The sequence below is a fragment of the Nyctereutes procyonoides genome, unplaced genomic scaffold (genome assembly GCF_905146905.1).
Source record: "Nyctereutes procyonoides isolate TBG_1078 unplaced genomic scaffold, NYPRO_anot_genome, whole genome shotgun sequence".
In the NCBI taxonomy this organism is placed as follows: Eukaryota; Metazoa; Chordata; class Mammalia; order Carnivora; family Canidae; genus Nyctereutes; species Nyctereutes procyonoides.
The window spans coordinates 30,561,260-30,587,341 of record NW_026575047.1 but is presented as its reverse complement, the minus strand read 5'-3'; the positions used below and the strand labels follow the sequence as shown (position 1 = coordinate 30,587,341).

General features: G+C 41.4%; 1 protein-coding gene across 8 annotated transcripts in view; it reads right to left on the bottom strand.

The window, feature by feature from the left end:
* ADD1 (adducin 1) overlaps positions 1 to 26,082 on the bottom strand; it is an 88,493-nt gene that overhangs the window by 26,245 nt on the left and 36,166 nt on the right. For 7 of the 8 annotated variants that reach the window (XM_055326014.1, XM_055326012.1, XM_055326019.1 and 4 more), the window contains exons 2-4: positions 16,638 to 16,852; positions 10,974 to 11,136; positions 3,865 to 4,016 (exon numbers count right to left, since the gene is read on the bottom strand). In XM_055326014.1, the coding sequence (XP_055181989.1) occupies positions 3,865 to 4,016; positions 10,974 to 11,136; positions 16,638 to 16,832 (510 nt within the window). In that variant the 5' untranslated portion in view covers positions 16,833 to 16,852. Of the gene's footprint in view, positions 1 to 3,864; positions 4,017 to 10,973; positions 11,137 to 16,637; positions 16,853 to 17,344; positions 17,483 to 26,082 lie in introns of those variants that run through there. The other variant, XM_055326013.1, reaches the window with a different exon arrangement.

Genomic DNA, 26,082 nt, shown 5'->3' with positions numbered 1-26,082 from the left:
TCTGCTCTTAGTTTGTTTCAAAAATGCACATGTGGTTTCCACCCTTTTTGAAAATATTTTCCCATTAACAGTGAGCTAGTTAGGCTTATTTCTGAAGTTTGTTCTTGTATTTTAAAAAGCATGCATCTTTTTAACTATCTAAAACAAAACTAACAGGTACCTGGGAGGCTCAAACAGTGAAGCATCTGCCTTCAACTCAGGTCACAATCCCAGGGTCCTGGGATGGAGCCCCACATTGGGCTCCCTGCTCAGCATGGAGTCTGCTTCTCCCTCTCCCTTTGCCCCAGCTCACACTCGCTCTCTCTCAAATAAAATAAATAAATCTTAAAAAAAAAAAAAAGAGCCTAGCAAATCTATATATTCTAATGGAAAAAGCTTAAAATATATAATTTTCTGAGACTGAAGCAAAAAAAGGAAAAAGTGCTGAGGCACCTGCATAGCTCATTTGGTTAAGCATCTGACTCGTGATTTCTGCTCAGGTCATGATCTCAGGGCTGTGAGAACAGACCCACATCAGGCTCTGTGCAGAGTGTGCAGCCTGCTTAATTTTCTCTCTCTTCCTCTCCTGCCTTTCCCTGCCTCTCCCCTCCCTCCACATGCATACACTCTCTCTAAAATAAATAAATATTTAAAAAATAAAGGTAAAGGTACTAAATATAGGTATGAAGTGAAACAAGAGCAAAGGATCTCTGCAAGTGAGTTTCCAACAGGCTGGTGCTACCCTCAATGCATGTCTTCCCACACACCAGATGTCCCTTGCCTGTCCACAAGGACTGAGCACTCATGTCGCAGATTTTAAGGTCATTCCCTGAAAACCAAACACGCCAAATACGGCATCTCTGGCAAAGATCCATACCACGTCCCAGAAGCACAGTGCACTGGTCACAAAGGTGGGCTCCACACCTCCTCCTCAGAGGTTTAGCACTCCCTGAGTCCACACAGGGACTGAACCTAGTGCTCCACTACTGCCACGAGGCATTCAGAGATAGAAAGGTCTCAGCATCCACTAAGTGCCATCTTGAGGAAAAGTTCAGCTCATGTGCTAACCAGGCCACCCTGGCTTCTGACACACCCCAAAGCTTCTCGAAACCGGATGCCATCATAAAGACAGAAATCCAATTCAGACAATCATCTCCAATCCTCTAACACCTACTAACACCCTTAACTTCCTTCAGCAGAAAATCCTCATGGCCCTCTTTCAAAGAAAGGGCACGATGAGCTATGAGCACATTTTAGTTGCATGGACAAACACTGTTAGTGTTTCTTTTCTGGTAAGAGTTTATATGGTAACACATTGTAAAACAAAAAATGAATGCCATAAATAGTTCAAAAAAATTTCTCCCTCAAAGATTCTCCAGTTCACAAGATACAGGAAATACTTTTGTGCTTAAATATCTTTTTTACTCAGTATTAAAGGCCACACAGATCATCTACAGAAGAAGGAACATCTGACTAATGTCTTAATTCTGCCAAATCTTAACTAAAGGGGGCAGTGTGTGGGAATAGCCATTTCAGCAATTTAAACTTATTTCAACAGCATCTTAAACTCCCCAAGAATGCGAAGCTGTTAGTAAAGCCAAGAATTACACTGCTGATTAGACATGTAACATTTTCATGGAACTAATTTTTAGCCAACCATGGGGCATTAAGTCTGAACATAGAGCACTCTGTCAAGTACAATCAGTAAGAGATGCCAGCAGTCTTCACGCAGGCACCAGATCAGAAATGGCACTCTGGTATGCTAAGTGGACCCCTTAACCAAGTATCAAATGGCACCATGGAGTTCTCATTTGATATTCTTAGAGGCCAGATTTTGGTTTGTTGTGTGCCTATTATACACCCAGCACAGCTCCTAGTCTTGGGGAATGACAGAAACCAACAGAGTCAATACTCCTGTGAGTGGAGATGGATGGGAAATAAGAAGATGCAAAATATGGATGACAGTGACTGCTTTGGAGGATATGAAGCAGGTCTGCTGGGGTGGATGTAACTTCCAACAGAGCTAACAGTGTAGATATGTCAGGGCCAGGTTTGCATGCCGAAAAGCAAACTTTAACAGCAACGTGGGTAAGAGAGAGGGGAGGGTAACTCAGCCTCTCTGCCAAAGACCCATATGACGCCCTGGAAGCACAGTGCACCAGCCACAGAGATAGGTTCTGAACCTCCTCCTCAGAGGCTTAGCATTCCCCGCAGTCTACAATGCAGGCACCACTCTGAGTCCGCATGGGAAAATCACCTACATGTGTGCTGTCTATGGAGAAAAGGGTAAAACAATCTAAATGCCGTTAACACCAGCTGCCTCAAGGGAGGTAAGAGTGTTGGGCGGACGAACTTCTTTAGACATCCATGTGAGGTACACGTATTACTAGAAGTAGGCATTAGATTAATAATTTGAAATTTCCAATAACAGAAATCAAATGAAGAAACAGAGACTGGAACAAGTTTCAAAGTCAAAGAAAGAGATTATCTCTATAAAAGAGCAGAGAAGAAAACAGAAACCTGACAATGCATTAGGAATCTAAAAAGGCAGCAGGGGGTGAAACTACAACTGAGAAACAAAGTTTGGCTATAGGCAGGAAGTAGGTAGTGAAGTGCTCCCATTTGCTCTGTGACACACTGTGTTCATTTGCTAAGAGTCAGGAGTTTTGAAGACAGTCGATAGAGTAGAGATATATCAGTGAGCTTCTAAGTGAGACATCCTACAGTGCCAGGTAGTGCTGCAGGTCCATTTGAAGCTCTGGCTGTATAGTCTGTGGAGGAAGCCAACAAGTTCTGTGAAGGCTCTCTGCAGCAAGCTCCAGCGCTCAGGTGCCAGAAGGTATAGCACAGGACTGGCAGGGAGTGTTACTCACAGGATGTACTGAGCTGGACCAAACAGAGAGTGGATATGGGCCAGTGGCTTAGGATGAAGAAAGGAAGAGCCACAAAGGCAGGATTTGCCTCACAAATAGAACCCCAGAGTTAGAACAATGTTTGGTATAGAATCAGTATATACAACAGCAGACACCCAGTAAATATTTACTCCAAGAAAAAAACAGAAGTCCTAATAATGTTAAAAATAGCTAAAACTGGAGTAAAGAAAAAAAACTATGAGAAATCGAAAGCTTGGGTCAGAATAGGAAAGAAAAAAATCCTCATTCTTAGGTTTCCAGGAATAAAAAGGTTTCGGGTAACTGCTTATACACTAGTTCCCCCTTATCCCTGGGAGAGACATTCCAAGACCCCCCCCCCCCCAGTGGGTGCCTGAAGCCGCAGACAGTACCAAATCCTACATACATTGTTCTCTCCCATGGATATGAAACTGTGGTAAAGTTTAATTTATAAATTAGGCACAGGAGATTAATAACAATAACTAATAATAAACCAGAATAAGTCTAATAATACACTGCAATGAAAGCTGTGTGAATGTGGTCTCTCGCTCTCAAAATGTCTCTGTCCTGTGCTCACCCTTCTTGTAATGATGTGAGGAGATGTAGGAGGGGAATGATGTGAGCATGTGACGCAGCATGAGGCTACTCCTGACCCTCTGACAATACACCAGGAGGAGGACCGCGTGCTTCTGGACTGGTGGACTGCATGTTCCACTGAAACCACAGAAAGTGATCCCCCAGGTAATAGAGGACCACTTTACTTCGGTAAACACTCATTTATTAGGTTAGAATGGAGTTTTAGGTTAGAAAGGAGTTTACTGCCCTCATAATTTTTAATTCAAACTACATAATTCTCAGATTATTATACTCTGCAGTCAGCAATCAAAAAGAAGGTGTTCTAAGATTTACTTCAGCTTCTTTTCATTGGGAAAAGATGGTGCCAGACTCGTAATATTCCATTTACCACTCAATTACTACTCCATTTAATACTTACTGTGATATGATTGTAGATAAGCTGAGACCATCCAAAGAGATCTGCCAGTCGGTAAAATGCTGCCAGCTTACATCTCAATAATTTCTCCCCTTTGTCATAAGCGATGGAGTCAGATCCTCTTAGGTCATTCACAGGAGTCACCATACCAAGACCTGAAATAGAAGAGAAACAAACTCAAACACTTACTATTTCTTATCAAATATAAGACAAATAGGGCAGCCCCGGTGGTCCAGAGGTTTAGCGCCGCATTCAGCTCAGGGCATGATCCTGGAGACCCGGGATGGAGTCCTACATCAAGCTCCCCACATGGAGCCTGCTTCTCCCTTGCCTGTGTCTCTGCCTCTCTCTCTCTCTCTCTCTCTCTCTCTCTCTCTCTCTCTCTCTGTGTGTATGTGTCTCTCATGAATAAATAAAATCTTTTAAAAAAATAATAAAGTCATATGCAATTAAAAAAAACAAATATATGACAAATAATAATCCTGAGCTATTAACCTTCCACTTCCACAGCCACACAGGCTGTGCAGTAAGTCTTGAAAGCTTCAGAGACTATTTCATAAAGATCATGTTCCCCAACGTTAACATAATTAAGTTAGAAATGAAAAAAAAAAAAAAAACCAGTAGCAAAATTTGTGGGATGCAGTAAAGCAATGCACAGAAAGAAATTTACAGTAGTAAACTAGATATCAGAAGAGTTTTTAGAAAAATGATCTAGGTTCCACCTTATGAAACTGAAAAAAGAAAAGAAAAAAAAATGAATCCAAAAAGAATAAGAAAAAAAAGAAGTATCAATCAAACAAAAGTAACAGAAGTGGGGTGCCTGGGTGGTTCTATCAAGCATCAGACTCTTGGTTTAGGCTCAGGTCATCATCTCAGGTCATATGATACAGCCCCCATGTTCAGGCTCCATGCTCAGTCTGCTGGATGATTCTTTTTCCCTCTCCCTCTGCCTGCCCCCCTCCCACTTGCTCACATTCTCTCTCTCTCTCTCTCTCTCTCTCTCTCTCTCTCTCTCTCTCAAAAATAAATAAATCTATAAAAAAAAAGAAAGAAAAATAGAGGAAAATGCATTTAAAGAAGATTAAAAACAACGAAATAAAAGGAAATGAAACACAAAATACACCTCTAGGCAGACTCCAACAAAACACAGCAGAGGTAGAAGTTACCAGTATGAAGCAATGGAGAGGGGACATCACTACAGACCTACAGACATTAAAAGGATAATAAGAACAACTATATCAGCAAATATTTTAACTTACACAAAATAGACAAAATCCTAGAAAGACACAAAAAGCTCACTCCAGAAGAAACAGACATACTGAATAGTCCTGTTTCCATTAAGCTGAATTTACAGTTAAAAACATTTCCATAAAGAAAACTCCTGGCCAAGGGGTGGCTCAGTGGGTTAAGCATCTCAGTCTTGATTTTGGCTCAGGCTATGATCTCTGGGTTGTGGGACTGAGCCCCACATGGGGCTCTGTGCTTAGGGCAGAGTCTACTTGGTATTCTTTCCCCCTCCTTTCCCCTCCACTTTCCCCCCAGAGGAGCTCCCTCTCTAAAATAAATAAATAAAATCTTTAAAAAAAAACACAAAAAACAAAACTCTAGGCCCAGATGACATCACTGTGAATTCTACCACACATATAAGTAAGAAATACCAATTCTATACAAACTTTTCCCAAAAATTCTTTTTTTTTTAAGATTTTATTTATTTATTCATGAAAGACACACAGAGAGAGAGAGAGGCAAAGACACAGGCAGAGGGAGAAGCAGGCTCCATGGAGGGAGCCCGACGTGGGACTCGATCCTGAGACTCCAGGATCATGCCCTGAGCCAAAGGCAGGCGCTAAACCACTGAGCCACCCAGGGATTCCCTCTTCCCAAAAATTCTACACAGACTCTTCCAGAAACACCTTCCAATTCACTCTAGCAGACCCAGGGTTACCTTGATATCAAAACTATACAAAGACATTATGTTACATGAATCACAAGAGAAACACAGACCAATCTCTCTCGTGAATACAGGCTAAAAATTACTTAACAAAATTTAAGCAAATAGTCCAGTAATAAATAGAATAACACATCATGATGGGGGGGAATTATCTCAGGTATATAAAATTGGTTCACCATTCCAACAGCAATAAATATAATTCACTATATTTAACTAAAGAAAAAAAAACCATGGGATCATTTTAATAGATACAGAAAGAACATTTTACAAAATTCAATATCCATTTAGGATAAAACCTCTCCACAAATCAGGAGCAAAAAATAATGTCCTCAACTTGATAAGGGACATCCACAAAAAACCTACCACTAACATTAAATATGATGAAAGACTGAATGTTTTTCTCCACAAAATCAGGAACTATACAGGGATGTATACTCTGGCATTCTTACTGATTACTGTACTGGGGATTCTCACCCATGCAATAAGGCAAGAAAAAGGAAAAAAACAAAAACATACATACAGAAAAGAAAGAAAAATAAAGGTATTTGCATGGTTCCTCATTACATGTTGCTAGATTTGAGTTTTTTTTTTTAAGATTTTATTTATTTATTAATAAGAGACACACAGAGAGAGGCAGAGACACCAGCAGAGGGAGAAACAGGCACCTTGCAGGGAGCCTGATGTGAGACTCAATCCCGGACCCAGGATCATGCCCAAAGGCAGATGCTCAACCACCAAGACACCCAGGCGTCCTGAATCTTTTCTTGTTAATTATAAACACCGTAACCATATAGAAAAATACAGAGAATAATGTAAAAAAACACCTATTATCTTAACATAGGTCAATCATCTACTACAGATCTTTAATTCTTAAAATATGTTTTTTAGAAGATTTTCAGAAGATGGTGGCAGTAACAGTATAGTTTTTAAATCTTATTAAATCTCTATCCCAACCCTGCACAAAAGAATTACCTAGGCCAACTAAGATATCAAACCCAAAAATCTACGGATGATTTCTACAACACTAGGTAATAAGGTAGACACACAAAACTGAAACTATCATTGGGTAGGGTTGACACAGAATGCACGATATCAGCATCTCTGTAGGAACCATGGACCATTTGCCAAACTCCCAAAAGAACCATCAGAAACTCACTACAAAGCTCAGAAGGCCAATTTGGGAACAATAGCTGAAACCAAGTGTTCTGCACACATAAAGCCTTAAAAATTCTCCAAATTAACCATTTAAAGTTGACTTTCAGGACAAAGTCTCACACTAAGAAATTTGTGGTAATTAGAACCCAAACTGACTCGCACAGAACTATAAGGAAAACAGAAGAGTCCAGATAAAAGCAAGGAAAGGGAATGAACCTGACTGGTTCAATAAACTGCCATATTTTTTAGCACTTCACAAAACAGAAGAGGGAGCTCTAGAGACGTAACATTAGGAGAGTTTTCCTGAACCAGAATCCTCCATGAAAATTAACCTCATGTAAAAACTAACAGGAAAGGGAGTGCCTGGGTGGCTTAGTGGTTAAGCATCTGACTTCAGCTGGGGTCATGATTTCAGGGTCCTGGAACTGAGTCGCCAACTGGGCTCCATGCTAAATGGGCAGTCTGCTTGTCTTTCTCCCTCTCCCTCTGCCCCTCCCTTCCCCTAGTCACGCTCTCTCTAAAATAAATAAATAAGGGACGCCTGGGTGGCTCAACGGTTGATCTGCCTTTGACTCAGGGTATGATCCCGGGGTCGCTGGATCAAGTCCCACATCGGGCTCCCCACAGGGAGCCTGCTTCTGCCTCTATCTCTGGCTCTCTCTCTGTCTCTCATGAATAAATAAAATTTAAAAAAAAGATATCTATGCATCTTAAAAAATAAATAAAAATCTTTTAAAAAAAATAGAAAAATATCATGATCAAATACCATACAAAAATTATCACATCCCTACAGATAAGGAAAACACAAGAAAGACATGTCCACAAAACAGGTGAAAACTATAAAACCTATTATTTCATAACATGGTAAAGAAAGATATTAAGAAATTCATAAAATACATGGTAGCATTTAATATAATTAGAAAAACTCAGAAATGAGGGCTAGGACATAAAAGGAATTAGATGTAAATGAAAAAATAATTTTAAAAATAAATACTAAACTCACAGTAGGGGAAAAGAACATGAAAAGCAAAATTTTCGTAAATCCTAAAGAAATTGAAGCAATAAGCAGGACTTGAGAACAAGTGACAGTTAAAGACGACAAACTCCAACATGTAACTAACAGCATCTGAGCAGTAACAAACAAAAGGGAACAGAATAAATGCTAAAAACCGGGATCCCTGGGTGGCGCAGCGGTTTGGCGCTTGCCTTTGGCCCAGGGCGCGATCCTGAAGACCCGGGATCGAATCCCACGTCAGGCTCCCGGTGCATGGAACCTGCTTCTCCCTCTGCCTGTGTCTCTGCCTCTCTCTCTCTATCTCTCTGTGACTATCATAAATAAATAAAAATTTAAAAAATTTTTTTAAAAAATGCTAAGGGATCCCTGGGTGGCGCAGCGGTTTGGCGCCTGCCTTTGACTCAGGGCGCGATCCTGGAGACCCGGGATCGAATCCCACATCGGGCTCCCGGTGCATGGAGCCTGCTTCTCCCTCTGCCTCTCTCTCTCTGTGTGTGACTATCATAAATAAATAAAAATTTTTTAAAAAATGCTAAAAACCAATTCCATGTTGCTATAATACAAAAGATCTGAAAAAAGTATGTCATCTGAGAAAATTAACCCAGGAAGACCGATGGATGCTAAGACATATTCTGGTAAAACTACTGGACTCTAAAGAAAAGTACTCTGAACATCCAGGAAAAGAGACCAAGTCACTTACATGGAAAGATTCTCTTCAATTTTAGTAGCAATGCTTTGAGCCAGAAAAAAATTAATTACCTATTTAAGATACATAATATAGGAAATCTGAGTCTAAGGTCTTATACCCTAACTAACCAAACCAAATTCATACTGACCTATAAGGCCACAGCATGCAAGAACTCAGAGTATTGTTTCCATAAGCATTTTCTGAGAAGGCTATTAAAGAAGGCACTTCAGATAAACCAAAATAACTACAATAGGAGTTATCAATAACACTGATAGGAGGACGGTGATGAGCATTAAATACGTATTTATTACAGAATTAAGTTATTAATTATAATACTAAATGAGCATTGTAAGAGGGAGATCACATCTTCCAATGGTGGTATGCTCTGATAACAGAATGTAACTATTTTCAATCATGAAGAGAGAACATACTGTTGGTAGAGTTATCGGTATTGTGTGTTGATATATGGGAAAACAAATGAGTTGATTATGTAATATTCTGGTTTTGTTATTCCTGGTTGTCCTTAAAAATCAGAATTCTTATGGTGGAAGAGAGGAGAGTAAGTATTAGAAGAGATTGGGTGAAAACCTCTTTTGGGTATAATGCCACTATATACTTAAAATTCCAATGTGCCAACACTATGCAATATAATCCACAAGGGAATACTAGACTTCCTAGTTCTTTCTATTAAAGAGGCCTAAAAAGAATGACTAACCCAGTAGCAATGACCATCCCTAGCACCCAGACTAATTTCTATCTCCCACAAAAAGAAATAAAGATTTCTTTTTGAAATGGCCGATTCCAGACCTGGGGCAGGAAATATACTTGGTAAGCCTAGAGTATCTCCTCACGGGGGATAGCTTGGAAAGTCAAAGACCCTCCTCAGGGGTCAACTTGGAGGGACTTCCACTCATCAGAAAAAATAACCGCAATGTTCTGAAACACATTACAATATTTAAATCTATGAGTTCAAAATAATACTAAAAATAACAATGACAGGAAACCAACTTCTTATTTTGAAAAGTGTTACCTTTCTCATATAAACCGTACCACTGGGTAACCAAAAAAAGTTGAGGGAAAGCTCCTTTTCTCGTGTGCATGCCTGATTTCAATAGACCATAGTGACTAAACTGCTCTGCTATGTGTGAAACTCTGACCCAGAAACAGGTCATCTACAAATAGTTTAGCAAGAGGTTTGAATGTAGAGGACTACATCTAAAATAGTTTAGCAAGAGGTTTGAATGGAGAGGGCAAGAGGTTTCCCTGGAACATGCAATGAGTGATGGGGAAGGAGGTGGCCCCATTTCCACAGAAGTTTCTCTGTTCCTCACCCTTTTAGCAGCAGTAAGGAATAATGGATAAGAAATGCTGGCCTGGCTGGAATAAGTTCAGACAAAATTGATGTGCTACTCCACAAACATAGTTTCTGATGAATTTTAGTTCACAAAGGGTCTGAGAAACCACATAAAAAGTCATCTGCCTGAGAAATAACAGTCCCTTTGGCTCATAAAAAAAGAGCCATATAGAGGTACCTGGAGTGATTTAGTGGGTTAAGTGTCTGCCTTGGTTTCAGGTCATGATCTCAGGGTGCAGGGATGGAGTCCCACATCTTAGGCTCCCTGCTCAGTGGGGAGTCTGCTTCTCCCTATGTGCATATGTGTGCTCTCTCTCTAATAAATAAAATCGTTTAAAAAAAATAAATTAAAAAAAAGAAAAGAGCCCTCGGGATATGTGGGTCGGCTCAGTGGTTCAGCGTCTGCCTTTGGTTCAGGGTGTGATCCCGGAGTCCTGGGATGGAGTCCCACACTGGGCTCCCCATATGGAGCCTGCTTCTCCCTCTGCCTATGTCTCTGCCTCTCTGTGTCTCCTATGAATAAATAAATAAAATCTTAAAAAAAGGGGGGGGGGGCGGGGGGAGGAGTCCTCTACATTCAAAACATTTTCAGACTTACAGCCTATCTTTCACTATAGGGAAAATATTAATTTTTTAAAAACTCAATTGTAGGGCACCCCCGGTGGCGCAGCAGTTTAGCGCCACCTGCAGCCCAGGGTCTGATCCTGGAGACCCAGGATCGAGTCCCGCGTCAGGCTCCCTGCATGGAGCCCGCTTCTCCCTCTGCCTGTGTCTCTGCCTCTCAGTCTCTCTCTCTCTCTCTGAATAAATAAATTAAAAAAAAAAAAACTTAAAAAAAACCTCAATTGTATGTATTACACTGTACACAGATCTATTTCACATGAGAAACTATCAGGAAATTTAACCTATAAAATGATACAACATGTATATAGAGTCAGCAACTACTCACTCATGTTTAAGGCAGCCATCCCTCCTTGTGGAGCTGCAGGATAGACATTCGGTACGTTCGTAGTCATAAAATCTGCAATCTGCTGTAATGCCAACAGGCCCGTGGGATTCTTCCCCTTCTTAAACTGTTCCTGTATCATTGATTCCAACTCTTCACAGAAAGCCTAATAAAAGGCAAATTAAAACAGTGAGACACTATTTCTTTTCCATTACTTTGGAAGGCAGAGGTAACTACCACAGAGACAGCTTTTCTGTTTGTTTTCATCCAGTGCTAGAAAATTGGGGAAAAAAAAAAGAAAAAGAAAAAGTAAATGGATATTCTCATATATTACTACTTGGAGCATAAATTGCTACATTACTTCTAGAAAATAAACAATACAAAAATTTAAAAACAAGTCATTCTACTGCTAATAATCTTTTCTTAGGAAATATTCAGGAATATGTTCAAAGATTTATTCATACAGGTGTTCATCCCGGCAGGACTGACAAAAGGGAAAGCAGAGAACTGTTGGCATCTGAAACAGGAGAAAACTGATTTCACACATGCATCCACCTTACCATGGAATTCTATGCACATATTCAACATGAAAGGCTGAGAAAAATTTAATGACACAAAATTGCTCTTGATATATTTTTGATTATGAACTGGTTGTAAAGTAAACCAGCCAGTGTTTTTTGTAAGAGTCAATACAGATCTAAATAGAGAAGCTAAAATAAATACATCAAAATGTTCACTATACTTATCTTAGTGATGGCATTATTAGCAATTTTTGCACTTCTCAATATTTTCTTCAGAGTAGGTTTTTTAAAATTACTTTTTAAAGGTTGAAAAGGGGATCCTAAGATAAAATATTCATCCTTTATCAAATAATCCTAAAATTTTTTTAAAAGATCCTAAATTAGGCAAAAGATTAAGAAGGGTTAATGGTGATTTTCATATAAAGTCACTACTGAAACACTACAGGTTAATTTATAGCTTTCCCAAACTGTATTGAAATAATTTTTCGGGATCCCTGGGTGGCGCAGCGGTTTGGCGCCTGCCTTTGGCCCAGGGCGCGATCCTGGAGACCCGGGATCGAGTCCCACGTCGGGCTCCCGGTGCATGGAGCCTGCTTCTCCCTCTGCCTGTGTCTCTGCCTCTCTCTCTCTATCATAAATAAATAAAAATTTAAAAAAAAAAAAAAAGAAATAATTTTTCATGGGGATCCCTGAGTGGCTCAGCGGTTTGGCGCCTGCCTTTGGTCCAGGGCGTGATCCTGGAGTCCCGGGATCGAGTCCCACATCGGGCTCCCCTCATGGAGACTACTTCTCCCTACTGCTGTGTCTCTGCCTCTCTCTCTATCTCTATCATAAATAAATAAATAAATAAATCTTTAAAAAAAAAAGAAAGAATTTTTCACATATCCTTTTAAAAATATCTTATCAAATAAATATTTAATATGAAAATGTGAGCTCACTAATGAATAGCCACATAGCCACATCTAAGATTATAAACACCCTGAGGGCTTTTGGATGAGTCTATATAAAACTTCTAGTTCTTCACTGCTTATATGAAAAGCTGTAAAAATACATTGCCAGGGATAGTCTAAGTAGAGCTCTCCCTTGCAGGAAGCAAGCACACCTGTAGTACACTTAACACAATGACAAAGAAGAATGTAAGGAACCAAGAACTCCTGGAGGAGCCCCTATTTACCATATATCATGACAAATAATGCCACAGATCATATTCCATGGGAGTCAAGGAAGGAGGAGGAAAAGCTGACAGGTGCTTTGACTACAAAGAAGAAATCAAAAAATAATAAAATAAAATAAAATAAAATAAAATAAAATAAAATAAAATAAAATAAAATAAAATAAATAAAATAAAATAAAATAAAATAAAATAAAATAAAATAAAATAAATAAAATAAAATAAAATAAAATAAAATAAAAATAAAAATAAAATAAAAAAATAAATAAAATAAAATAAAATAATAAAATAAAATAAAATAAAATAAAATAAAATAAAATAAAATAAAATAAAATAAAATAAAATAAAATAAAAAAGAAGAAATCAAGCAACAAAACACAGCCATCTTTGTTATCAATGCCCAAGGCAACGATATAGACAGATACACAAAGATGCATAATAAAGGGATACAGACACGCAGAGAACCTCTACTAAAGGTCACAGAGTATGCTGGGCACACAATCCCTTGCCCCCACCAGCCCTCCATCTGAAAAATCAAGCCATCCATTTCCAGTTTCCAAATCCACAGATATATTGATGGGAAGCTCAATTCAACACACATGTACTACATAGGTACACAACACCACAACTAAGCACACACACACAGTGCAGCACACTTAAGTATCAGGTGCTGGTCTAGGTACTGAAGACATGCAGACAGAAAAAATGGTCCTTGTCATCAGGGCACTTAAAGCTTAGCAAATAACACACAGAAAGAAAACCACAGTGCAAGAAGCCCTCAGTATCCACAGTGTAAGGTGATGACTGTAGCAGGGACTGGTGAGGGCCTGGAGCCACCCATTCAGATTCCAGAGTCTAGCTCCAGCCAGCACTCACCGGCCAGTGACCTTGTGTGCTTCCTTGGTCCTAACTCCCAACAGCTCTACATCCACACCCTAACCTCTCAGCGTCCTGTCTGCCTTTTCTCCCTTGACCCTGTCATCCAACTCACCTGGGCATCCCACACACGTGATCAGGTCCTAGACATGCTCTTTCCTAGTAATTGTGCCTCTCTTTAGTCTCATAGCCAAGCATGGGTTCTCCAAACACCGACCTTCCCCGAGCATCTAGCTCACCCTTTCTTCAACCCTATCGTAACCCTAACACCTGTCCTTTACCTTTCCCTGTGTCCTGACCTCCTTCACCCGGCTTAGAGCCTTGGTTTAACATTATAAATCATTTCCTTACTCACACCTCCAATTCTCTACCATTTCACCCGGTAAAACCCCAACACTGGTTAAATTCAACCCTTCACTCTATTCATGCTGCTCAAAGTGGCTGAAGGGGGGTGGAGACCATGCTGCATTGTCTCACAATAAATTCATGACCCTAACCTGAGTGTACCCTTCGCATTAACCCAAGGACAGCCCATCCCCTCAGTCACTCTCACACCTTCTCTCTCCTTGAACCTCACTAGGCCCGCTCTCAGTAGGTGACCCACTTACGATTCCCTGATAACAAAGGATCAGCCCGAAGAAAATTCTCTCCAGCATCTATCCAGCCATCAGCATCTGGGCCCACAGGGTGGGCTTTCCCACTCCATACAGTAGGGCTCAACTCTTGTGCTCCTAAAACCAAGAATCCAGCACCAGTACATTACTAGGAAGCAATCCCAGGCTTTCTGGATTTTTAGCTTATATCCTTTTTCCATTCCAGGGTCCCATGCTGCATTCAGCTCCATAACAGCTGATGCTTATTGGGTATATTCTAGATAACATGTGGATGGGGGTCTACTCAGCACCTGCACAGCAGGTCCTATAGGTCTACTTTCTGCACTCTACCCCTAGTGATGTTTTCTTTGTTTCTTGTGGCTTGTACATAGAAAACTACTCAAGCCAAAAGTGTAGGTGTTCCCTGATTTCTTTCTATCCTACCTCTTCTTCGCCATCCAGCAGCAAGTCCTATTTATCTCCCCTCAAAATAAAATTCAAAAACTACTGCTTGGAAGTATGGCTTTCTCTCTTGCCCCAACAATATTTTCTTTCTTTTTTTTTTTTTTTTTTTTTAAGTAGGCTCCACACCCAAAGTGGGGCTTGAATTCATGACCCTGAGATTAATAGCCATGTGTTCTACACACTAAGCCAGCTGGGTACCCCTACAATACTCTTTCTATACCAAACCCAGAATGAGTTCTTCAAAACCAAATTGCACCAGGGGCACCTGGGCAGCTTAGTTAAATGTCTGACTCTTGATTTCGGCTCAGGTCATGACCTTAGGGTCAAGCCCCATGTCTGGCTCTGTGCTGGGTGTGGAGCCTGCTTAAGGTTCTTTTGCTCATGTTCCCCCACCACCCCCTACTCTCCACTCGCACACATGCTCTCTCTCTAAAAAATAAAATAAAACAAAATAGCACCATTCCTGTCTGTGGCCCTCTGATGACTCTCTCTGAGCTCCGAATGCAAAACAAACTCCTAACCCAAGCCTACATAGCCTTCCAGGACCTGCCCCTCCCTCCTGCCTCCTTGTTCAAACCATACTGGAGTCTTCTGACTCTCCAAGTCCATCCAACTCACCCCTATCCTAAGGATTTCACTAGTTGCCCCTCAACTAGATCACTGTTCCCCTCACCCCTGCACGGCTGGCTCCTTCCAGTCATTGAGACTCAGGGGAAATCTCCCCTCCTCAGAGAAGCCTGTTTGAACCACCATTCAAATGAACCACCCCACTGCTTCCTGTACTGTGCTTGTTTGCTGTTTCTTGTTCATCTCCTTTGAGGAGTATGTGGAGTCTAAGACTTGTCCCAGGTGAGTGTGTGGAATCTGAGACTTGTCCCAGGTGCTTACACAGGTATTATACATGTGTCAAAATTCACCAAGTTGTACACTTAAGATTTGCAGACAGTCCTCTAGGTTATACCTCCACATATGCAAATAGTAATACTAACCAACCAAATAAAATCTATTAGAGGACTTATGTGTCCTGTTCACTGTTAACTCTCCAGATTCCTTGAACAGCATGTAAAAGATAAACATTTAAAAAATTCAGTGAGGGATCCCTGGGTGGCGCAGCGGTTTGGCGCCTGCCTTTGGCCCAGGGCGCGATCCTGGAGACCCGGGATCGAATCCCACGTTGGGCTCCCGGTGCATGGAGCCTACTTCTCCCTCTGCCTGTGTCTCTGCCTCTCTCTCTCTCTCTCTGTGTGTGACTATCAAAAATAAAAAAAATTTAAAAAAAATTAAAAAATTCAGTGAATATCTCTCAAATGGCTCCCCGAAGGATTAAAAGAACAAAACAAGATTAGAAGGAAAAAAAGAATAAAGCGCATACAAGGGCAGCAGTGCCAACACGAGGAAGCAATGGAGACAGAATTCCTTCATGTAAGGACACAAACAGAAGACAGGTGGGTGTGCTTGTGGTTTAAAATGCTGGTGTCACTAAAGGTAAAACCCATCAATGATGAGGTCCTAGGGCAGCCCTGGTGGCACAAGCAGTTTAGCGCCACCTGTGGCCCGGGGCATGATCCTAGAAACCTGGGATCAAGTTCCAAGTTGGGCTTCCTGCATGGAGCCTGCATCTCCCTCTGCCTGTGTCTCTGCCTCTCTCTGTGTGTCTCTATGAATGGATAAATAAAATCTTTAAAAAAAAAAAAATGATGTGGTCCTATTAAGGCCTACCAAGGGCCCAGCACCAAGTGAGGTGGCCTGGAGGAAACAGTAATTTTTAAGTGGTCCCAATATATAAATAGATTCTCTGGAGAAGTAGTGAGAGAGTAAAAATGAGAAGCAAGCCCCTCCTCTCCTTTATAATACTGAAGATTTTTCATTTATTTTTCCTGATAACTTGAACCAAATAGAATTCTTTCCAGAGCCAAGTCCACATATACAAGGCACTGATTTCCCAGGTACAAATGCATGGACTCTGGTACACACAACAGAGCTAAGAGCTGACATATCAGAGGAGGAAGAAGACACTGTGCAGAGAGAAGACTTCTCTTACAGGGCTCTGCAGGATCATGGACACTCTCTTCTTCTGCTCCATCATATTGAAGTCCTGGCGGAGGTCCGGTGCCATGTTCCTTTCTCGCAAGTACTCCGGATTGTTCTCATCCACCCTGTCAAAGTACCTCTCCTTGTGCGGGGCTGTGGTCGGGGGTGGTGAGGTCACCACTGCGGCCTGAGTATCACCATTCATTGCACAATCTTTCTCGGCTCCTACAGAATCAAAATACAAGAAAGTTTTGTGTTTGAATCGATGTCCAACACACACGCCGGCCTGACAAACACAATCTTCAGCAAGAGAAGGCTATACCAGTGACTGAGGCAGAATCATGATGTGCAAGCCTTCTTTGTGGTCCTGGAGGCACATGGCTCATCAGCCAGCTCCCACCCTTCTACTGGCCAATGGCACTTCTTGTCCTCACCATTGTTCTCTAGTCAACAGCAGAACAAGCTCACAAAGCTATTATGTTCTCTGTCAAACCAAAAAAGAACTAGATACTGAATTCTGACAAGATAGTTTAAGTCGTGATGCTGACCTACCAACAGCAGCATGGTTCATTCCTGGAGAAATCTCATTTATGATATTCTCCCAAAAATGCGTCAGTCATGATTTTGCAAAGGATTCTCCAGATGGATCAATAAGAAAGCAGCTGTTCACACATCTGTATTCGTGCACAAGGGAAATAAAGCTCCTCATCAGATCACCTTTTCAGTTCAAAGAAGAGGGATCCCTGGGTGGTGCAGCGGTTTAGTGCCTGCCTTTGGCCCAGGGTGCGATCCTGGAGACCCGGGATCGAATCCCACGTCGGGCTCCCGGTGCATGGAGCCTGCTTCTCCCTTTGCCTGTGTCTCTGCCTCTCTCTCTTTCTGTGACTATCATAAATAAATAAAAATTAAAAAAAAAAAAAACAAAGAAGAGCAGGCACTAAAAGTCAGCACACCCTAATTTGTGACTACCCTACAAGATGCCCAAATGACTCAAATTTAAAAATCTGTTGTTATGGCTACTTACTTAGAATCTTTTTAATCCCAATATTTTATTTGAAATGATATTCAAATACTAATTTAGTCATCTGTAACTACTAAATCTCTAAATGGCACCCTTTACTAATCACATAGTTTAATTTCTACTGTTTCTATGAAACAGTGAATGCCAGCTCTAACTATATGTATGCAGTATTTACTAAGCATCTTATTATATCTAGCCACAGTGCTAGGCACAGAAAGCAATCGACCATTGTGTTCCCCTTGGGGAAGCTGGATTCACAGATTGAAGAAGGAAGAGGGGTTGGTTAAGAAGTTATTAGAACAGAGACAGCAACTAAGGCCAGAGAGGAGAGAAACTGGCTAGTGGGGCACGAAGCGGGAAGGAGGAGCAGAATCCGCACCTGGAGCAGTTGCTGGCATTTCTTGGTCTATAAAGAAAAACACTGGGGATAAATTAAGAACAAGGAAAGGATGAAGAGACAAGGGGAGAAACAGACTCAGGAGCCATGGGCAGAGTTTTCATGGTGAGTGGACAACAGTTCCTCACGCTGCACAGGATGAGCAAGGAAGAGATTTTAAAGAGTTGATTAAATGAGCAACTCAAATGCAATCAGTGCCCCTTCCTTATGCCGTACACAAAAATCCATTCCCAATGGAGCACAGGCCTAAATGTAACAGCAAAATCTATAAAATTCTTAGAAGAAAACACAGAAGCAAATCTATGAGACTTTGGGTCAGGCACAGATTTATATGACATCAAAAGGACAAGCAACAAGCAGAAAGAAAGAGATAAGTTAGACTTCCCCAAAATTAAAAATCTCAGTGCTTCAAAGGACACATAAGTAAAGAGACAGCCACAGAATAGGAGGAAATATTTGAAAATCATTTATCCATGAAGAAATCTACATCCAGAATATATAAAGAACTCTTACAACTTAATAATTACAGTAACAATTTTAAAAACTTGCAAACCATTACTTGGCCTCAGTGGACACCACAGAGAACACAAGAACAGAGCAGCTGAGACTGCCTACATTCCTGAGCCACAAAATCATGAGACATGAGTATTAAGATCCTGAATTTAAGCTGGGAAGTCCCGGGACCGCTTGTTTTGCTGCCACAAAGCACTGAAACAATGGTGAGAGGGGGAGGGAGCATGCACGCCATGCCTCCCCTTCTCTTGGAATTGATCCTTGCACATCCCTCTCTGCTGATGCACTACTGTCTCCCTCACTGCATAGTGAGCTCGAGGCACTCAGCTAGGAAGCAGCAAGGCAGGGATTCAAACTACAGGCCATCTGGCGGCAGAGCTTTTGTTCTTAACCTCCAAGTCAGACTGTACATGTAAGGGGGGCGCAGGAGCAGCAATGGGGGAACAGTGGCCCCAAAGGGATAAGAAGGGATGAAAACAAGGGCCTGAGATTCTGCAAGTCTCATGAGCTCCCAAGTCCTACCAATGCCACTGAGGTTGGACCACAATGTGAATAGCAAGGCTTTAAAGAAGAATTTATATAAAAAATATCTTACGTATCAACAGCCAAAGAATCAGCTGGAGAAACACTCCCCCCCCCCTTTTGTAAGACAGATCAATTTGGATATTGCTCTTCTGAAACCTACCAATGTGACAGAAATAACATATGCTTAAAGTGACACTACTTCAAGGACTCAAAGACAAAGTGTGAAAACGGTCAGGACCAAAAGTCAACACAGAATAAACCAAGCACCTGAATGTAGTCTTTAAAACTCACTCTTCTCTAAATGTATCCTTTAAAATTTTGGTTTAATCTGTTCATTTTAACCTAGTTTGTTCTAAAAGAATGACGCAAAGAACAAAATAATGGTTGTCTGATAGTTCATCAGATATAAATGAAGCCAAACGTTCTGAGCCAATGACACAAATGTTGTACTTCAATGTTTTGGAAAACAGAAAAAGAGAAGAAAATACAGTATTGTTACTTCTCTATTACTAAATGAGTGCCAACCTGAAGCCATCTTCACCAGTAAATAAGAACACAGCACAACACTTCAGGGGCAACCATAGCTGTTTCTTGGTTCCCAGAGCTGACCCACAGAATCTCCGAAAAACAAGATAAGGCAGAGATTGCTCTCTTTTTATTATGAATTGCTATGCAAATGGGGTAAGATAAAGACTGCAGACTAGATATGCATGTGCTGCTTTCCCTTCAATAAGGAAGTCTATAAATTTAAATCAAAGTATACATATTCTGAGCCCAGTTATCAAGAATAAACATATCATTGTTAAAGCACAAACCTGTACTTAATTTTTGTCAATTATGCCTTCAGGTTTCATTAACCTAGTTTCTAGGAGCAAGCTAAAACAGCAAATGTTTCTAGAAAGAGCTCTGCAATAAGTTATTACTTAATCCCAATTTTTTAAAAAATGGGAAATGCTAGATGCAAAAAAAATTTTCTGGCAACATTAGAGTATTTTTAAATAATTTAAAAGGTAGTGGGGTGCCCAGGTGGCTCATTCAGTTAGGCATCCGATTCCTGATATCAGCTCAGGTCATGATCTAGGGTTCGTGAGATCAAGCCCCACGTTGGGCTCTGCACTCAACCCAGAGTCTGCTGGAGACTCTTCCTTTCCATTGCCCCCTGGCCCCCTCAGCACTTGCAAGCATGCTCACGAGCTCTGGCTTTCTCTCTCTCTAATAAATAAATCTTTAGTAAAATAGATAAATAAAATCTTTAATAATAATTTAAAAGGTAATAACAAGCCCAGTAGTTAACATCTAACAGTACATGAGTGGTCACAAAATCAATATTAAATCTGCTCAGTAGGGACACCTGGGTGCCTCAGCAGTTGGGTGTCTGCCCTTGGCTCAGGGCATGATCCCGAAGTCCCAGGATTGATTCCCATACTGGGCTCCTTGCATGGAGCCTGCTTCTCCTATCTCTGCCTCTCTCTCTGCCTCTCTGTGTCTCTTATGAATAAGTAAATAGGGGCACCTGGGTGGCTCAGTGGTTGAGCATCTGCCATCGGCTCAGGTCATGATCCTGGGGTCTTGGGATTGAGTCCTACATCAGGCTCCTCACAGGGAGCCTGCTTCTCCCTCTGCCTATGTCTCTGCCTCTCTGTCATGAATAAATAAATAAAATCTTGAAGGAAAAAAAAAAGAAAGTGAAACCTTGGGGCACCTGGGTGGCTCAGTGGTTGAGTGCCTGCATTTGGTCCAGAGCATGGTCCTGGAGCCCCAGGACCAAGTCCCACATCCAGCTCCCTGCATAGAGCCTGCTTCTCTGCCTGTGTCTCTGTCTCTCTGTCTCTGTCTTTCTCTCTCTCTCGAATGAATAAAAATCTTTAAAAAAAGAAAAGAATAAGTAAATAAAATTTTTTAAAAATCTGCTCAATACAGTATATTATGAAACTATAAAGATTCTTTGGGATAACATACATAAGAGATGATAACATTTAAGTGAAAAACTATAAAACTTCCTATTCTATTCTGTAATCTTATTTATACTCTAATTATGATCACACAGACAAGATGATGTTATTGGCAAATAAGATGCACTAAAGCTGAATAAATTGATTAAAGAAAAGTGTGGATCAGTGTTTCTCTCTACCTCAATGCTCTATCAAGTTGCTATAATTTTACCTGTGTAAAAATTTTAAGATTTCACTAATTTTACTATGTTGCTACCTTTCAAATAAACACACACACTCAACAGAACCCAAAGGTCTAGATGAACCCTAACAACCAAGCTTGGCTTGCCCACACATCTCAAATCCACTCCTGGACACACAACAGCCTCCTAATCAGCTTCTCTACTTGTCTCCCAACAACCCCCACACCAACCCACTGCCCCAATGAGACCAAGAAGTTTCAAAATTATGCTGGATGACAGAACTCACTCCCCTGCTTAAAACCTGATGACTAATAAAAGGACTTTAGCTGAACCCTGATCTAAATCTAAAAATGACATCTGAGACAATTAGACATTTGAACAACAACCAGACTTGGACGGCATTAAGGATTCATTGTTAAAAAGTTTTAGGTATAATATTATGGTTATATTAGATATCTAAAATACACACAGAAATACTTATGGATGAAATAATAAGATACCTGGATCTTGCCTGAAGCTTCTCTGCAGGGACAGGAGTAGGTAGGAGTTACACAAAACAAACGAGTCGGGCCAGCGCTAACAGCTGGAGCTGGAGACAGATATTTTGTCCATTCTGTATTGTCTGAAAGGCTCTATAATTTTCCCCGATCTTAGAATAAAGCACCTCAACACCTCACATAAGTTAGTCTCTGCCTGCCTTCAGATGAACACATTTCAGTAAGTTTTTTTCACACAGGGCAGTCCCTGGTGGTGCAGCGGTTTAGTGCCGCCTGCAGCCTGGGGCGTGATCCTGGAGACCCTGGATCGAGTCCCACGTCGGGCTCTCTGCATGGAGCCTGCTTCTCCCTCTGCCTGTGTCTCTGCCTCTCATTCTCTCTCTGTGTCTCTATGAATAAATAAATAAAATCTTTAAAAAAAAAGTTTTTTTCACACAGATACCACTGATACTGGGATGAAATCTTCAAATATTTGAAGATTAACATCCCTTGTCTAATGTCCCACAAGACACCACTGTGCATTGTATGTTATTTACTGATCTGGAAATAGCGAAGTGGTGCCCTGGAATATTCTTTTTTGCCAACTATTCTTTGATCCCCAGAATGATCCATCCCAATGTGTAACTAAACCTTAGATCAGAAACTAGACAAGTTTTTGCTTCTCTAAAATACCTATGAGCTCATTCTAGAGCCTGTGGGCAGGTTCAATTATTTCTTTGCATCTCCCTTCTGGCACAGATATTTTGCTAATGGCTAACCATTCCAAACATTCACTTGATTTGCTTCTGAATCCCTAAAGGCAGAACACTCAAACCAAAGGCTGAAACAAGAAGGTGGCCATTAACAAAATCCTCTGGCTCAAGTGTCAACTACAAGTCCCAGAGGGTCATGTCAGTTTCTAATATTCTTAAAACATTTCTCAGAAACCATAACGACTGCCAGGTGATAATTATTGCTCCAAAGAAAATAAATCAGGAGGTATAAAAAATGCTCATGTAGTCATAAAAGTGGTAGTTTCTGCTGGTGTTCTTGGCCACCTGAAACCCAACTCCAGACAGCCTTTGGAATCAACATAACCTTTGGGATATATGTAAAGACGTGACCTCTGCCCTATCTTCCTTTACTTCTATTATCTCCATCTGTCTACTTTCCCCATTATGTGCAAGGCACTAGAAATAAAAAGTTGCAAAAGGAGTAGATGATAGACAAATAAATGTAATCAAATACTCTCGCTGCCATGTACCAGCAAGGGAGAAGTGTGTGAGGGTGAGAGGTAGAAAGAGCAGAGTGAGGGTGTTAGGAGTTGAGCTGTGTCCCCTCAGGATACATCTGATTTGGAAATAGGATCACTGCAGATGTAATTAGTTAAAACAAGGTCAGAACTGACTGGGCCCCTAATCCAGTATGATTGGTGTCCTTATAAAAAGAGGGCATTAAGATACAGAGACAAATACAAGGAGAATGCCATGTGAAGATGAAGGCAGAGGTCAGCCGAGGTGATGCATCTACAAGCCAAGGAACACCAACGACTGCCAGAAAATTACCAGCAGCTAGTAGAAAGACTTGGAACAGATTCATTGTTATGGCCTCAGATGGAACTGATCCTACTGACACCTCAATCCTGTACTTTTGGCGTCCAGAACTGAAATACAATGAGTTTCTGTTGTATGAATCACCCAGGCTATGATACTCTGTCATGGCGGCCCCAAGAAACTAATAGAGGGCTGTTGGGAAAGCTTCACAGGAAAGATACTTTTAGAAATAAGAGGTTGCTTCCAGGTGGCACAGGGCAGGTGGCAGTCACCTGGTGAATGAACATCTACAGAGACTTAGAGACAGCAGCAGACCTAGCACAGTGAGTGCTCAATATCCCCTGCTTTCACACGGAGTGCCTGGCACCCAGTGGGAAGGTGCTTAAGGAGCTTTTAATGACCTTCCTGAGCTGTTCTCTCTTCCAAACAATTCAGCCCTGCTCATTCTTAAGATCCAACTCAAATATATCCTGCTCTGTGAAGCATCCCCAAGCCCCTGAGCTCAACACTTGGCCTCATATGATCTGAGGTACTTTACTCAGACCTCTTTTCAGCCATTTGCAAACAGAACCAAACATCTGTGTGTATGCTGGTCCCATCACCAGTCTGTGGGCCCACGAAGAAAAGGGACTCTTGATCTCTAACTCATTTTTGTAAACAAGCCCTGGGAGAGTAGCGACTCAAGAGAGGCTTTGTTCCTGCAGTAAGGTACCCACTACAAGGGACATTCTAACCTCTCTGGAAGGGCTCCACGAGGTTTCCACCCAGAATTAAACTACATCATCAGGACACACTCACTGAAATAAATGGCAGAATCGCCCAAAACAAAAACAAAACCAAAAATGTAGCTATAAGCAGTATGGATGTGTTAACTTGATTGTGACAATCACTTCACGGTGTATACGCATATCAAATCATCAGACTATACACTATAAATATATTATTTTGTCAATTATACCTCAATAAAGCTGGGTGGGAAAGCTTAAAAATTGTGGAGTCTTTGCTGGAATTAGTGACAAGCTTTTAAACAGGAGGAGCTAAAATGATGGCTAAGCTCAGGTGAAGAACTGGGAATAGTGCCGCATAGACAGTCCACACCCCACTCAGTGCCCCAGCAAAAGAGAGGAAAACTCTAGCCAGAAATTCATGATGAACTCTTAGCAAATGGGTTGCTATGCCAGCCAATGAAAGAGTCCCTAATATCTCCTGGCAGGAGGGAGCTCAACTTTGGAGCTCTCTCCCAAATTAAACAGAACACAACCGTATGAGTTCTTCCCCTCACGTCTCACATTACTAGCCTCATTCTCCACTTCCCCTAATGGACAACACCCACCTTATGTTTAAGATTCTTCTTCACAGGCTCAGTCTGACTCAGGGTTGAGCCCTACTTGGAACCTCAAAGTTAAGTAAAAGCCTTTAATTACTCTGATCGGATCATTTCTATTCCTGTGTCTCCGGATGTTCTCTGGCAGACGAAAACGCTCAAAAGTCCCCTTTAAAATAATCACGGCTTACTATGTGGTTAAGTGCTGATTTCAATTGTACAAATTCAATTGCAGGGGCACCTGAGTGGCTCAGTCAGTTGCGCATCTACCTCTTGATTTCAGCTCAGGTCAGGACCTCAGGGTTCTGGAACTGAGTTCTGCATTGGTTAGTTAATAAGTTCCCAGCCTCAATCTTCCACTATTTAGTGTTTACATACAGCCATATACCTGCTGTTGTTCTTTTAACTATAGCTTCTTTTTTTTTTTAAGATTTTATTTCTTTATTAGAGAGAGAGAGAGCAAGAGCATGGGCAGGGGGCAGGGAGGGGCAGAGAAGCAGAGTCCTCACTGAGCAGGGAGCCCAACATAGGGCTCAATCCCTGGACCCCAGGACCATGACTTGAGCAAGGCAGATGCTTCACCAACTGAGCCACCCAGGCGTCCCCAACTATAGCTTCTTGATCAATCTTATGGTGTACTATTACAGAGTCCAGTTGTTTTAAGGATACATAGCCATTAGTGCAAAAGCAAGGATTTGAAAATAAGACTATGGTTTGGAGATTGCCCTCTTAATTGCTTCACGTTAAACAGCCTTCATGTGCTGACAGAACCCTCCAGTCCCAGGTCAGCACTGGACAGTGGACAGGCCACTGGGCCCAGCATCAGTGGTTAGTCCCACTCCTTCCACTGCATGACGTCAACAAGGACCAAGTCCTCATCCATAAAATAAAGATATCTCCCTAACCTAATGAATCAAATGAGACAACACAGCCAAAAGTACCTTGGAGAAAAAATGAGAAAATGGGATGACTCACATCCCATCCCATCTATGACTCCCAACTCCACACCTGATGCTTCTCAATCCAGTTAAGAATGCATCTAGAAAGTGCAAGGGAGGGCAGCCCGGGTGGCTCAGCAGTTTAGCACCTGCCTTCAGCCCAGGGCGTAATCCTGGAGACCTGGGATCGAGTCCCACATCGGGTTCCCTGCATGGAGCCTGCTTCTTCCTCTGCCTGTGTCTCTCATGACTAAATAAATAAAATCTTTAAAAAAAAAAAAAAGTGCAAGGGATCCAGAAGAGAGCCCCAGTCGTGAACTTTACAGGAGTGTGACAAAGGCCCTGCAGAGGACCAGTTAGTTCACTCGAACAACTGTGAGAGTTCCCCACCTGCAGTGAAGAACTGACTCTGAGTTTCAAGTTTCTGAGGTCTCAAATAAAGAGCCAAGTCAGGCCATGGACCCAAGCCCACTCACTCCAAGTGCCACACTCATCCCTTGACGAAGTCAAAAGGTGGGCACTGGCCAAGGGTGGGAACCACAGCACTCTCCCCACCATTTAGCACCTAACAGGC